Source organism: Arachis ipaensis, chromosome B3 (assembly GCF_059453495.1).
Source record: "Arachis ipaensis isolate K30076 ecotype BB chromosome B3, ASM5945349v1, whole genome shotgun sequence".
Taxonomy (NCBI): Eukaryota; Viridiplantae; Streptophyta; class Magnoliopsida; order Fabales; family Fabaceae; genus Arachis; species Arachis ipaensis.
The window spans coordinates 22,024,724-22,040,414 of record NC_142438.1 but is presented as its reverse complement, the minus strand read 5'-3'; the positions used below and the strand labels follow the sequence as shown (position 1 = coordinate 22,040,414).

The window sequence follows — 15,691 nt, the reverse complement described above, 5'->3', positions numbered from 1 at the left end:
AGGAAGCTTTCAGGACCAGTTTAACCATTAGCCTGAAGAAGAAAACAACCCGTGTAAAAGAACAAGAAAACACCTCCCTGATTGCATATTCCGCTTCTTGTGACGATGTTTAATGAGGAAACCATCTAAAAAACAACTACCTACCTTCTAATTATTTGGCAGGCTGAATTGCTTTGGCATGTTTCCCGTAAATTTAAACGTTCTTTTTTGGAAAAAAAGAATCACAAACACCACCCAAGCAAGAATAGATATACGCTTGACCAATTTTCAAATAACTGACAAATCAAAACATACTCGCTGTCATAATTATAAGCATTGAACGTGTACGAATGTAAAAATTTAAAAAATAATAAAAAGGATTAAGATACTTCTAAAATCAAATGGTAATCATTGATTAAATATATATCAATTATTTCAGTTTTCCAGAAGAAAGGGGAAATTTCATGTAATACAGTAGCTGACCTATTCATGGAGTTGAATTTCATGTTGCTTCTCTCCATCTGGAAAAAGTTCATTATTTGGATGATAATATTCTTCCATCAGATTTATCGCCTTTGTTTCTGGTGTTTTTCCATGCACATAGCTTGATAATCTATCATGTATTGCAGTAGAAAAATAACCTCGTTCAAGACATAGCCTAAGAATTTCTGATGCCCCCTCCAAATCTCCCTTGTCCTTAAGGTAATCAATACATGTAGCCAAAGTAAATCGATACGGCTTCCATGTTGATCCAGGTTGACCTCCCAAAATCGCTTTCTTCATTGTTTGAATAGCATTATCCATATCATTGTTCCTGTAATAGCCATGTGCCAATCGATCCCATATACTACCGCCTAATTCATTGCGACTCTTTGAAAGCCTATCAATGAATGCTTCAGCTTTTTCCACCAGACCATTCTTACAATATGCACTCATCATCACATTCGGGATCCTGATGTCGAAGCATGTATTTCCAGACTCCCATTCCTCGAAAATCCTCTCAGCTCCATCAACATCATTAAGCCTAGCTAATGCGGTCAGCATAGAGATGTAATTCGCGTTGCAGGGTCTGTTTAACCTTTTGCACATATCCCAAATACGATAAACATCTTCCTTTTTCCCCATGGAGCCGTACATAGTTAGAAGAGATCCATAGGCAGCCCTCCTCCTCTTGGGTTCAATCAGGTCCTCTGATTTCCTCAGCATTGCATATGCTTTCTCATGTTGGCCAGCCTGAATATAAGCCTTTGCTGCAATAGAGTATGTTATCCAGTCAATAGTTGCCTTAGGATCAGCTTCCATCCGCAATAGTAAGCTCTCCAGCCCATCTAAGTCTTTAACGACTGCATACGCATTCAGCCGAGTATTAAGCGACACAGAGTCGTACATGTCCTTGGATAACATTTCTCTCATCAAACTATCGAATTTGTCATATTCACTTACTCGAACATAGAGCTTTAACAGAGCATTATAACTCAATACCAAATCTATTGTATGCTTACAAGCATACTATTTTAGTTTATGCATGGTAGCCTCTGCTTTCTCCACAGAGTTATGTTGTGTATAGCAATTCAAAAGAGCACTATAGACCTTGAAATCTTTTACAGAATCTGAAATGCAATTAAAGTATTTATCTGCTGGACCTAAGCCATGAACTTTTGCTATCAAGTCAAGACGTACAGCTATGTCTCCAGATGTCAAATGATGTTTCCTTTCATCGCCCATCCATTCTAATACCTGATACAAAAATAAAAATGATCAAATCATTATTGGTCCTAAAGACAATTCATACCAACCAAATGCTCTAGATGAGCACAATCCTAGCAAAATTTAGAATATGACAGAGAAATGTTAGCCCTTAACCATTTATAGTAGTGTTTGTTCTAAATAGTTTGCCTGCAGTAGGAATTGCCCATAATTTCAGTAATATATGTATATATCAAATCAAATTGTTTGATCCTACTTAAATAAGTAGGACATTTGTTTTAACATAACTTAGGAAACCATACTTGGTACTCTTGTCCATTGTTGATGACAAGCTAAAGAGCGAACTCCAAGTTCTTAGGGTGCGAGATGATGCTGGATCAAGGGTTGTCAACATAAAGTGATCCAAATCTTCCGAGGATGTAGGAACTACCTTCATGATGTGACTTAGGTGCGGTCGAGCTTTCAGGAGAGACTCTGATAAGGACTCTTTTGGGATGTGCCACAATATTAATCTAAGACTTTTCTGCCCAAGAATTATACCGGATCAAAAAAATAAATCTAAAACTCTTCCACAATGTCATCTAATCATGTACTCATTTTCAATAAAAACAAAAACCAGGCACTTAACCATTCAAATAGTTAGTTCCAACCCAATCTGAAGGAACTCATGTCCTTTAGGTATATTAATTAATGAAAATTAAATCCTTCTCGCCTCCAATAAAACTCAAAATATATTCAGAGATTCATAAATGAAAATGTTCAGATTTTCGATTTATTAAAAACAAATTAAACTAACCTGAAGGGCATGGTTGAAGCGGCGATGAGACCTAAGCTGCTTGATGAAGAACTGGAGCTCGAAATGCCTGACGTGTCCGCCCTCTTGGACCCATTGATCCAGAATACAGTTCATGGAAATGTTGGGTTGTCCGGCTCTCGATATTCGAAGGAAAAGGGAATCGCTTGGGGCTTGAGAGTTGTGCAGCATAGCCCTCTGAACCACCCAAGAACGGGTGCTGAACAGGTTCCATTTCTTCAGAAACAGATTCATTATTCTTCTTCTGCAAATTGTTCAGCTTAAAACCCCAACCTAAAACCCTGCCTCGGATAAAAGGGAGGGAAAAAGACTAAAGAGTCCTCTACCTCAGCTGCTAGTTATTTTGTTTTTGCATTTCTTTTGGTTAAAAAAATGGCCAAAGTCCAAAAGGCCCAAAGGAAACAGCAAAAAATGCCAAAGCTCAATTAGCCATCATCTTATGCACAGCCAAGACGCAGGAGATTTCATTCTAATTGCTGGTGTATCACACAGTAACTCCATTCCCACTATTTGAGGTGGCTCCTCCCAAATTGATATGTCGTACTCCCCTGCTCCCAAAGTAAGTATATTACTCTCACACTACATTTTCAAATTTACATACATAATCCTCTGTTTGATTAATATATATACTGACCTCACCTGACCGAATTTGATTTGTGCATCTAAATAATATAATTAGATTGCTTAGTTCTAATACAAGAAAATAATCCTTTGAAAATTGAAATGAAGAAACTTATAAAATAATAGAAGAAATCATTATTATTTTTAAATTTGTATTTTTTATTATATGTAAATTTTATAATCTTAATTTAAAAATAATTTTTATCGAATTCTTTATTTTAGAATAATTTAACCCTTAATATAATTATATGTATAAAATTTATTTTACATTTTACAAATTTTGAAAAAAGAATTGTTAGTCACCATTAGTTAAAAGTAAACCAATTTTTTATATTATTTTTCTATCTTTATAGATTGTTTATACATAGAAAAATTTGTAAGGATTAAAAATGATAGAATTTAATTTTAATATACTGTAAAACTATTTTATAAGTACATCCAATTCTATAATAGTACATAAGTAAAAATAACACTTTAAATTTATCATATAAATAGTCATTTAAACAAATAGATGTGATTAAATAATGGTATAAAACATTTTACATTTTCAGTATACCAAAATTAAATTCAAAAATAGTATTCAAAAGTCAGAATTTATTATAGAAAAATAATAATTATTTTTATTTTTAATAATACTATTTCACATGATCTTCTTATGTTATATATTTACATGAATGTATCTAAAAAAATAGTATTATCAAAATTGATGCGGTAATATACATTTGAACCAATGAGTTATAACTCAAATGACATAGTCTTTCCATACTCATCAAAAAATTGGCGAGTTGGAATCTCCTATATTTGATTTAAAAAAAAAATCAGAGGTATCTTTCATGCACCCTGTGAAGAAAGGTCTACAATGAACCGATGACAATCTGAACCACCTATTCTGCTAAACAGGTTTACACTGATTCGCGCGAAATTGCTGCTGTGCCCACTAAAATCCCTATCTGTGGAGAAGCTGGAACATGTAACTGTTTTTTGGCATCTGATAAAATGTTGTCGTCAGTACTAAGGTGTCCACATAGTATTACTAATAATGCTAAACTTTTCCATTATAACGAGTCTGCTACAACGCCTTTTCACTCATCAAACAGAAGCATCACGAAATGTTTGCCTCCGCCACAGTTGCGTTTGGGGTACAGGTGTTCAAAGAGGGATGAACAAGTCACACCATTTTCTGAGGTATGTCCGTGAGAGATTAGTAAAATCTTTTTCTTTGTTTGGTTCTTATTATAATTGAATTATAAGTTTACAGGGATTCTCATTCTCAGCTTTGAAAGAGGACGATAGTGTTTGGGATAGTGGAGATGTATGGACGAATCTTGCTCTCTATGTGTTCACTCTCCATATCCCTTTCAGCTTTGGAGGCTTATCCGTTGTTTCTTTGCTTTCCCGACAACCTCACCTTCACCCACAAATTCAGGTCCGTAGATCACTTTTATCCTATTCTCTATGTTCTTGGAAAAAGCCGCATAAAAATTGAAATGACATTCAATTAGTTCAATCAAATGCATTTTGATGCGATTCATGATCAGAAATATTGGTTTAGGAGAAATATTTTGTACCAGTCATGTTACATAGCAAATAGTTTTGTGGTAAAGAAAAAGAGTAAAAAGGAAATTGTTAATTACATGTTAAATAAAGAAGTAAATGTCATTTCTGATCCTTGATCATTTATTCGAAGGACAAAGCGCTCCTCCATCGAAAACTTCTAATCGGTCCTCAATCATCCAAGTATTTTGCCTAAGCAATCCTTGTTGTTGGTCTAAGCAGCCTTTGACACATGAGCAGATCACCATTTGTAAGGCCTGCTTAGACCAGTTATTTACATTATTGGAGACCGATTAAGAATTTTTGTATTGTAGAAAGGCGGAATGGTTAGAAACAGGAAAGGATAACCAAAAAAAGAAATAGGAAAGGATATTTACTCTAAATAAAAATGGTTATAGCTACCTAAACTTTTCCTATGATATGTTAGGAAGTAGTTAAATACTAATCCATAATCATTGTTTTATATTTAGTAAATTGACTTACAGAAATATCATTTTAAAATAATTTTAATATGAATTTTAATGGACACTATATTTTCAGAATAGTGGGTAAACAGTGCCTGAATGCATTGGTGTATCTTTAGTGGTTGTGTAGCATTACAGGACCAAAATTATGGAGATCATAAGATATGTTTGTGGTAGTTAACGTTTGCTTCCTCCCACTGCCGTTTGTTGTTGGGAAATGGTTTCTTTTTCCAAATATCCAAAGGGTGCTACTTTTTGTCATAAAAATTCTTCTACGGCAAAGTGCAGTAGTGCATCAATGGGAACTCTGTATTTCTCTACAAATGTGCCCTCCATCTTTACACTTATCTCAAGGTCTAAATTTACATCCTCCATTTTTGTTTCTGTTCATTCATTAATGCAGGCCTTGTCACTTCTCACAATTCAAATTCTGGAGCTTTATGGAGCTCTGATTTTACTGAAGTACACGGCTAAGCCGCAACATGATTTTACAAAATTATTCAAAAATACTAGCAAGTCATTGAATGACAGGAACTGGTTTCTAGCATTAGCACTGGGATTCGGGTTTCTCGTTCTTCTGATTTTTCTCACATCACTTCTTGCTGATGGATTATTTGGACCTAAGGTTGGTAGAAATTCAGATCATAAACTGCAAATTTTGTAGCACTTACCTCTAAGGTTTGAACTACAAGTTAGTAGATTCAAGCCGTATTTAACCAATTTGAGTTGGTCGAGTGATTAGCACTTAAACAAGTGTCGGAGTTTCGAATCGCGCGTTGTATATACAACTCATTAGCCAGCAACAAACTCTTATATAGATCTACGATCTGTGACGGATTGATCTTTGTCCTGTCGGACTGAAAGATATTATGAGAAACCAACTGAAAAACCAAAAAGATTCAAACCTGATTTTCTAACTCCAAATTTCATCATCCAGATTTGATGTTAGGGAAGAACAAGGCGCACCCCCCCCCCCCCCCCCAAAAACAAAAAATAAAAACGTAGCTTTGTTGAAACTTTATCTATTGAACATACCTTGAAGTTAAAATAAGAGGGATTGAATCATTGAAACTTTATCTTAGTCATTATTCTAAATTATCCTCTTAATTTCTAAATAAATTTTCCGTTGATTTGACATTGTACCCTGTTCTTGCAGCCTGTTTACAACCCAATACTGAAGGAGATGCTCCTAGACAGTGATGTCTCAAGAGTATCTTGTGTGCTTGTTTATTGCATTTTCACTCCCTTTTTGGAAGAACTTGTTTATAGAGGATTTCTATTGACATCACTTTCCACCACAATGAAATGGCACCAAGCTGTTGCCATAAGCTCAATCGTATTCAGTGCAATCCACTTCTCTGGCGAGAGCTTCATACAGTTGTTCATAGTTGGAAGTGTTCTTGGGTGCTCATATTGCTGGACTGGGAATTTGTTTTCCTCCATCGCTATACATTGCTTGTACAATGCTTTGACCTTGTTATTTACTTATTTTAACTAAATGCTTTTTTTTTTTCGAATAAACTACCGTTTCTATCCATGAAAGTTCAGAATGCTGACAAATCTACCCATGAATAAACAAAATTACCACTTTTACCCATAAAAGATAGACTTTTGCTAACAAAACTATCCGAACCCTAAAAAATTATTTAAAATTCCCAAAATACTCTCTACTATAACCTATTTTTTTTACTCCACACCACCACTCCTCCAATCCAAAACCTCACCACCACCCAAATCTCTTTTTACTCCACACCACCTCTCGTCTGCTTCGCCACCTCCGCTGCCTCCTCCCCCGGCGCCGCCCCCTCCCCCCCCCCCCCCCTCTACGAGCTCCTCGTCTGTCGCGTCCCCGCTGAAGCCCTCCAAGAACCTCGACCACGCTGTCTCCCTGCCCCCATCCCGTTCTATCTCTCTCTTTGAAACACTCAAACGGCGACCACTTCTCTCTCCAATTTCACTACCCTCTTTTTCTATGATTTTTGGTTTGCGTTCTGTCTCTGCTATTGCTTCTACTCTGTAATCTCTTTCCAGCGTGGCTGCAACATCTGTGCTCATAGTCGTCACTGTTACCTCCGAGATCAGTGGTGGAACAGCGGCAATTGTAGTTTTTCAAGTAGTGGTGGATTTGGAGGTAGTGATGGATTTGGATTTTGACATGGCTAGTTCTGGAAAATCCTAACCCTTTTAGCTCATATTTTGGGGAAGAAGATTATTGCAAAACAAAAAGAAAAAGGTCAAGTGAAACAGGTGCTACTTTGCCATTACCATGCTCAATCATCACTATCGTTGTTGTGACAATGGAAAAGGAGGTAGGTAAGGCTAATGGTTGGGGGCAACGGTGATAGTGTTGGCGAAAGAGGTGATAAAATCCATGAAAAGAATAAAAAAATGATTGAGATTTGGAAGAGGAATGTTGAGATTAGGGTTAGAAAAATAGTAATTTGAAAATTTTAGTTGATTTTTCAGTATTTTGATAATTTTGTCATACAAAATCTATCTTTCATGAGTACAACTGTAATTTTCTTTTTATTATGGATAGAATTATCAGTGTTTAAAATTTTTCTGGATAAGTCACCAAAAGAAACACTTTCTTAGATAGAAATGGTAATTTACTTCTTTTTTTTTCCCTCCGCAAAAGATTGATTGACAAGAAAATTCATTCCACTTAAATTTAAGTGTATTACTCAAGTTGGCTTTTAAAGTGTAAAATTATGAAGTTAGTTAATTAATAAAAAAATAAGAAAGATTGTTTATTAAAGAAAGAGTAAACACAATTAAATACGATACTTTTTTTTTTTTTTGTAATTTTCCCAATTATGTAACTACATCCACAAGTTTAAACAAATGGGATGAAAGAATATGTTCTTTCCATTTATAATTTTTTTGGTGTTTGCATATTTCCGTATTAATTAGCCTTTTCTAGTTTCTATAAATGTATTAATGAACCTCAGCCATCACATTCTCATTAATTAGCATCTATTCTAGCACTAAAATCTTGTTCACATAACCAATTACCAAAACAGAATTCCAAATACCGCCAAAAAATTGGCTATATTCAACTATGGCTTGTCTTATTGCATGAAAAATATGACTAAAGATAGCAAAATAAAACACGGAAAACATTAGTAAATAGATGCCATGGTCCAGCTTACCCTTAACAACAAGAGAAGAAAATATTGACCAACGGTAGCTTTGACAATATATCTGTCTGCAAGTGGATCTGAGATGAAAGCTAAGATGATTTCATTTTCATGCAGGCTATTAATTTTTGAACTATCAAACACTTATCCATTGAATTGAATACTTTATATATTCCTTTCCTATATACTCTCCTCGTTTTCCACTTCTATATGTTGTTGACTGAAGTTACATATTGGCAATATAGTTATCTCTGCCTTTTCTGAAGGAAATTTAATGTTTATGCACATCCCTTTTATAGTCCTAGTGCTTTGGAGCATCACAGTACTATAAGTCTATAAAGGAAGGCAGAATACCTTTTGGAAAATAGATTGTCCATAAAATATTTTTGTTTAGAAAACTGATGCCAATTGAGTTAATGAGATTTTACTGACTAAAACTGGACAAACAAACAGAAACAAACAATTCAGCTACAAATAATGATACCTTAAAAACCACAAACATATGACCAATAATAGCAAATCCTGAAAGAAATGAACACCTTAACCAAGAACAAGTATCACATACATGATAAAAACCACTGCCCTATAAGACAAAACTGCTAACTTAGATTCCCTCAAAATTCACAAATTTTGACGTTTCAATTTTATGTCACATCTAAAAATAAGTCCATCATGGAACAAAAACTTAGGAATTCAACCAATTGAATCAATTTTACTCGACAACTCGAAAGTAATCCTACGATTTGTTTTTTCATTCATAAAATAATGAAAGGAAAGTTAATCTCACAATGAAAGCCAGAGTAGACCAAATCCAAAAGCCAATATAGAAACTGCTGCTATATATAAACGGTAATGCCTAGGGAGACAAAAAAATGGCCAAAACTTGCCTTATTTAGCATTCATTAACAATTGATGAATGCTAAATAAGGCAAGTTTTTGCTGTTTTTGACTAATTTTTTTTTTGTTACCAAACATTTCCAATATATAAATGTAACCTTTAAATATTAAATCCATAACTAACTTCATGTGTATCTTTTAACTTCTTAACACTAACTAGTAACATCATTAATGATTAATTCTATATTTTTATTGTTATCAAATTCAACTACAAGACCCCATTAAAACACAATCTAATCTTTGAGCCAATTACAGTAGTGCATTCACAGCATACAAAGAAGAATAGTAGTGTCATCATCAACCAAGCATAACCAATTAATGCCTCCTCAAGCAACCAATGATACAAGGGGAAGCATGAACCAACAAAATTGAAGGTCTCCAAGGCCCGCAAACATGCAGTTTCCTAAATCTAGTCTTGTGCATGTGCTGAGAGAGAGAGAGAGAGAGAGAGAGAGAGAGAGAGAGAGAATAAAAGAGAGGAGAGAATAGTTCCAATATATAAAAGGTTTTATCTACTAGGAAGAACCGCTATGAATATCCTTACAATGGTATAACCTAGATACGATTTCGTGGTAGTTATCAAAGTAATTTATGGACAGTAAAGCATTTTGGAAGGACTAATAATGAATTCATGTATTGAAGAATCTAATCTTCTCATAGTGGTTTTGCAAACTGACACCAAAAAAATGGGAGGAAAAAAGTAAGCAGCCAGAAAATCAGATCTTACATAGGAGATGAGGTGCCGGTGGAACAATACATGTTGGAAAAGCTCAAACATAAATGTCGATCTCTGTCGTCACCCCAGCCTCCCCAACCTTTAAAGCCAGCCTTGTAACCAGGTTGATTTTTATAGATATGGACGCTCCAGTCTGATGCAATATTAGGAACCTTGTCCGCATCTTCTACATGGATGTTCACCATGCCATTATCCATGCAAGCCTTCTTCTCCCCCTGACCCTGGTGCAAACCACATCTCCCAAAGTGAACTGCACTAGTCCTTGAACCTCGCAACGAGTAAACAGGACTACCAAATGAGGGATAAACAGTTGCCCACATCGTGATATCCCAATTATAATCATCAAAGAAACAAAATTCTCTGGCCTTGTTGTGTATTTTCTTCCAAACAGTTCGATTAAAAGCATAGCCTACATTTCCCATTCTCTCTGCAATTAAACTGGCCCATCCTTCACCACGCGAGTTCACATCAGAAGGTGCTAAATTTGCAGCATAGCAATCGGGACATTTTTCAGGCTTCAATGAAGTTAGAATCTGCAGATTGCGGTATGCATTGGGATATATGAAGTGGTCTTCCTCGATGAAAAGAATATGACCCTCATGCTTCCTGGTCTCTCTTAATCCATCCCACACTGTGTTCATCATCCACCACCAATGATGCTTCAACGATACGATCCTCGGCGAGCGGTGATTGCCATACTGATCAGGATTGCCCTCGCAATGTTTTTGGCTGGCAACATCTTTGTCCTTGCAGTCACGAGCCGAGACCCCAGGAAAACTATCCGAAAACAAATGAGGCGAGTAAGGCGCAAATATCTGCTTAACTTGGCAAAATCTGATACCATCAATGATCTTGTTCATATCCTCAAAGTAACCATCGTGACTAACGATTAGCAAGGTCTCATTAATGCCCGTCACCTGCGAAAGGCTATCGACAACTACTTTAAGATATTGAGGCCGGTTGTGAACATACAAAACAACAATTATTCGGTCCTTGGCTAGATTTGGATAAAGATCCAAGTTCCTTGGTGGCAAATCATTTAGCTTTTCCAATTTAAGTGACAAGTCATTCTGATTTGGGAGGGCTACAAAGCCCTTCGCAACCTTCAAATCGCGACGATAAGCAGAATCATCATCATTACCATCACCAACATTTTCTACCAAATCACGAGTAACATCATTAATTGATGTTGGATTTGATCCAAAGAGAAATACAAGCAGCAAAACCCCACAGAGAGTAACAGACACCACGAGTATGAGACGGCGCAAAGCCACATCCCTAAGCCGTGGTTTCTTATAATAAGCAGCAGCCATAACAGAACAAACTAACTAATAATACGGCGAAACACAAAGCATCAAAAGTGTCCTAAGCCTCTAAGTTAATCAAGTACTCACATGAGACAAATAAAGAAACTGATAGAACAAGAAAAAGTTGAGCATGAAAAACCTATTGTGCACACTTGATGCTGTTGTGGATAGAGAATCAAGAAGCCAAAACCCCAGTTCTTGCAGTTTCCCCTGCTCCAAGAACATGTGGGGGAATGGATCAGAAGCAGAGTGAAGAATAGGGCGTGGATTTAGGGGTAAGGATGAAGAAGAGAATCAAAGGGGTTATGAACTTGAAAAGTAAAAGGGTATCTTTTCTTTTAATTTGATTATTAATTTTGGGGAAAAATAAAACTTAGAAAACACGACAAAGAAGGTGGGAAGAAGGCGATGGACAAACCAAAGTTTGGGACGGGTGGATCCGGCGGTGAGGAAGCCAGTCAAGAGAGGAAAATGACAATTTTAGAGCGGCCGCCTTGACTTAAACAAGTCAATCGATTTAAGGTTAATAAAGAGGGAAACAAAATCTAAAGTGAGGGCCCGAGGGGAATAGTAGAGGGTAGAGTTGGACTAAATTTTAAGGGAGATTCATCATTTTTACTATTTTAAATTTTATATTTTTTAGTATTGAGTTAATCAATGGAGTATTGAGTATGATCGGATCGACCATGTTGGATACAAGGCTAAATAATATCGTTTTGTTTTGATATTTAAATAAGACAAAAATAAAAAAACGAATAAGAGTTTATATAATGTACAAATTATTTTATAATTTTTTTTTATTCTCCAAGATAATTTCGTTTTTTCTTGTATAAACGCCAAAATGAAATAATGATGTTTAGCTATGTGTCTAGTATGACAAGATAAAGTTACAACACTCTGTTCATTAACTCAGCACCGAAAAAAATTCAAAGACTAATATGGTACTCGAAATTGGATCTCGAAAATCAATATAATAAATTATGGATTTGAAGGACTAAAATGGTGAAAGTTGTGAAACTCGTGGACTGTTCTGGAAATTTGGACGATAAAGTAATGGGTTAATCACTATTGAATTTATAATCATTATATCACTATAAGAAAAACATTGAATACCATCGGATTTATTGTCAGATTTAGCGACAGACGTTACCGACAATTTTTCGAACAGTTAAGAGCGAGAATTCGTCCCTCGAATTAGTTACCGTGGAATTTAAAATTTCGTACCTAAATCTGACGGTAAATGGTGGCGCAAAAACTAATTTTATTAGCATCGGATTTTCCGTCGGAATTTTCTAACAATAAAAGGATTTCAATGAAATACGACGTTTAGGCAACACCGACCACTATACTATCGGATTTTTCTGCTGGTAAATCCGATGATAAAATTGGGATAAAATTCAAACACAAAACCCTTCCCCCTCACTTCTGCAAGCTCTCTTCTGCTTCTTCACTACACCCTAACCACCATCGCTACCCTCAGCCTTTTTCACAACCTAACCGAACCACCACCGGAGCGCCACCCTCTGACATCTCCGTTGCCGTCCGAGGCACCACCCTTCTTTCCTTTTTTCTTCCATTTTTTTTGTCGGCTCTCTCTCTCTCTCTCTCTCTCTCTCTCTCTCTCTATCTCTCTCTCTCTCTCCAAAGTTCTCAAAATAGATCGCCGACCACCGTTTGCTACCCCTAGCTATGGCGACATCACAGCACCCCAACACTCCCTCCACTCTTCTCTATTTCATCTATATTTGTTTAGCACTTTAGGTTTTGATCAAACTATTTTTTTTTTTAATTTTGTTTTAGTTAGTATCAGTTATTAGGTTGATTTTAGTTAGTTAGTTTAATTTATTTAGATTCAATTTTCTGGTTTTAGTGTATTTAGTTTGTTAAGATAGATTCGATTTAAATTAGTAGGTATGGCACGTTATGGTGTCAATATGCATACTTCTCTCTTCTCATAATATTTTAGAAAAATATATTCTTTAGAATTATTCGAAAATTGACAATTAATGACTAATATTTTATTAATTATCAATTATTTTAATAAGTCTAATTTGATTTATATCCTTTTCATTGTGTATCAACTGTAAATCTGTAATTAATATGATTTACAAATAAAATATATGCATATCATTATTTGAATTAATTAATTAAATATCTATTAAGGAATAAAATATAGAAATAATAATATGCTCGTCAAATATATGAATTTATGATGCACGGACATTGGCACGGACACAGGATACGACACGACACGGGACACGCCGACGCGCAAATTTTAAAATTTTATAAGACACGGGGACACGCATATATATAAAATATAAAGTATTTTTTAGATAAATCGTAATAATATTTTGATATTTTATTAATATTAAAATATAAATAAATTTTTTAATTATTTTTAATGTCTTATTTTAATTATATCAAGTATTTAAAATATTTTTTATTTTAATACATAATAATATATATTATATCTAAATTTATTTCAAAAATATATGTTAAGAATAAGACTGGACACGCTAACACGTGATGGTATTTAGGTGTGTCCAAGCGTGTTCGGAAAAAAATTTTATACTTTTTATTAAGATACGGTTGGACACAGACACATGTGTCGGATAAGTGTCAGTGAGTGTCGTGTCCAAAATGTGTCCGACACACAGCAAAATATCTCTGCTTCATAGATATGAATCATAATTATGTTAATTTTCATTATTGACAAGAACTTGCTAAAACTTATTGGTTTTGATTAAGTCTTTATCAAATTTTAGATATTCCTTAAAATTATATTTTAGAAAATGAAAATATTTTAGACACGACACGGACAAACTGACGCGCAAATTTTAAAATCTTATAAGACATGGGGACACGCATATATATAAAATATAAAGTATTTTTTAGATAAATTGTAATAATATTTTGATATTTTATTAATATTAAAATATAAATTAATTTTTTAATTATTTTTAATGCCTTATTTTAATTATATCAAGTATTTAAAATATTTTTTGTTTTAATAAATAATAATATATATTATATCTAAATTTATTTCAAAAATATATGTTAAAAATAAGACTGGACACGTTGACACGTGATGGTATTTAGGTGTGTCCAAGCGTATCCGAAAAAAATTTTTATACTTTTTATTAAGATACGGTTGGACACAGACACATGTGTCGGATGAGTGTCGGTGAGTGTCATATCCAAAATGTGTCCGACACATAGACACGACAACACAACAAAGTGTCTATGCTTCATAGATATGAATCATAATTATGTTATTTTTCATTATTGACAAGAACTTGCTAAAACTTATTGGTTTTGATTAAGTCTTTATCAAATTTTAGATGTTCCTTAAAATTATATTTTAGAAAATGAAAATATTTATGATTAATTTATAATTATGAAAATATGTTTATAATTACATACTAAGTTACATATAAAATATAAACAATTTAATTGTAGTGTGAATTGTCATATTTTATATATTTAATAATTAATTAAAATAATAAACATTTATTAAATTTTTGTGAATCACGTGTTAGCAGAAATAAACAATTAATATTTCCATGCAGGTTTTGGACATTTAATAGAAATAATAGACATCTAATAAGATTTATATTAATAATGTTTTAGGAAAGTAGCTTCATGCATAGTAATTCCTATTGTTATTTTTCTGCAAGTTGAACTATTATATGAATGCATAATTCTTTTAATCAATTATGTAAAATTAATGTTAAGAAACATTAATATAAAAAGAAACTATCATATATTATTAATATTGTACACTAATCAAGCGTAATGATATTATCTTACAAATTACAACAGATAGTATTCTGCACCGAAAATACTAATATGACACGTTTTAGTGTTAGTATGTATACTTCTTTTTTTTAATATTTTAAAAAAATAAAATATATTTTTTTATAATTAAACAAAACTTGATAAAAATAAATAAATAAAATAAATTAATATTTAATAACTAAAATTCTATTAATTTTCAATCATTATAATAAATCTAATTTGTTTTTTTATTTTATTATATATCAACCTTAATTAATATGATTCACAAATAAAATATATAAATTTCATTGTTTAAATTAATTAGTCAAATATTTATTAAAAAAATCCTACAAATAATAATACGTACGTCAAATATATGAATCATAATTATATTGAATTTCATCATTGATTTGGGCTAGTTAAAATTTATTGATTTTAGTTAAATTTCTATCAAACTTCAGATATTTTTAAAAATATATTTTTTAAAAAATTATAAAAATATTTATGATTAATTTATCATTATCAAAATATGTTTATAATTACATACTAAGTAATTGATTACATACAAAATATAAGTGTAAGACCTCAAATTTTAAAAATTAAATTATTTATAATTTATTTTATTCGAGAATATATTTTCGAAAATTTTTATATTAATTGAGTTTAACTTATGCGATATGGATGCATTAGTTTAG

General features: G+C 33.3%; 2 protein-coding genes and 1 pseudogene across 10 annotated transcripts; 1 reads left to right on the top strand and 2 right to left on the bottom strand.

Moving 5' to 3' along the window:
• Positions 1-216: 216 nt before the first annotated feature.
• Positions 217-3,164, bottom strand: LOC107629872 (pentatricopeptide repeat-containing protein At2g20710, mitochondrial pseudogene; annotated as a pseudogene). 8 transcript variants are annotated; one of them, XR_015907718.1, is made up of 6 exons: positions 2,827-3,164; positions 2,483-2,744; positions 1,989-2,209; positions 1,423-1,716; positions 463-1,322; positions 217-275 (listed from the first exon to the last, which is right to left on the bottom strand). The product of XR_015907718.1 is annotated as a pentatricopeptide repeat-containing protein At2g20710, mitochondrial pseudogene, transcript variant X7 (transcript). The 8 variants fall into 8 exon arrangements; XR_015907713.1 differs by having other exon boundaries at positions 463-1,716; XR_015907716.1 differs by having other exon boundaries at positions 463-1,716; positions 1,989-2,204.
• Positions 3,165-4,053: 889 nt separating this feature from the next.
• On the top strand, positions 4,054-6,660 carry LOC107629871 (CAAX amino terminal protease family protein). Its single transcript, XM_021118377.2, has 4 exons — positions 4,054-4,306; positions 4,380-4,547; positions 5,543-5,764; positions 6,296-6,660. The coding sequence occupies exons 1-4, from the start codon at positions 4,118-4,120 to the stop codon at positions 6,635-6,637; spliced, it is 921 nt and encodes a 306-aa protein (XP_020974036.1). The 5' UTR covers positions 4,054-4,117; the 3' UTR covers positions 6,638-6,660.
• A 3,002-nt stretch (positions 6,661-9,662) lies between these two features.
• On the bottom strand, positions 9,663-11,362 carry LOC107629873 (beta-1,2-N-acetylglucosaminyltransferase II). The gene has a single exon (XM_088510159.1). It carries the CDS (start codon positions 11,223-11,225, stop codon positions 9,900-9,902), a length of 1,326 nt encoding a protein of 441 aa, XP_088366285.1. The 5' UTR covers positions 11,226-11,362; the 3' UTR covers positions 9,663-9,899.
• Between the last annotated feature and the right edge of the window lie 4,329 nt (positions 11,363-15,691).

Coding starts and splice junctions, on each gene's coding strand:
- LOC107629873 (XM_088510159.1), bottom strand. CDS start 11,225: ATGGCTGCTGCTTATTATAAGAAACCACGGCTTAGGGATGTGGCTTTG.
- LOC107629871 (XM_021118377.2), top strand. CDS start 4,118: ATGTTGTCGTCAGTACTAAGGTGTCCACATAGTATTACTAATAATGCT. Junction 4,548..5,542: donor ACCTTCACCCACAAATTCAG/GTCCGTAGATCA, acceptor TCATTAATGCAG/GCCTTGTCACTTCTCACAAT. Junction 5,765..6,295: donor ATGGATTATTTGGACCTAAG/GTTGGTAGAAAT, acceptor CTGTTCTTGCAG/CCTGTTTACAACCCAATACT.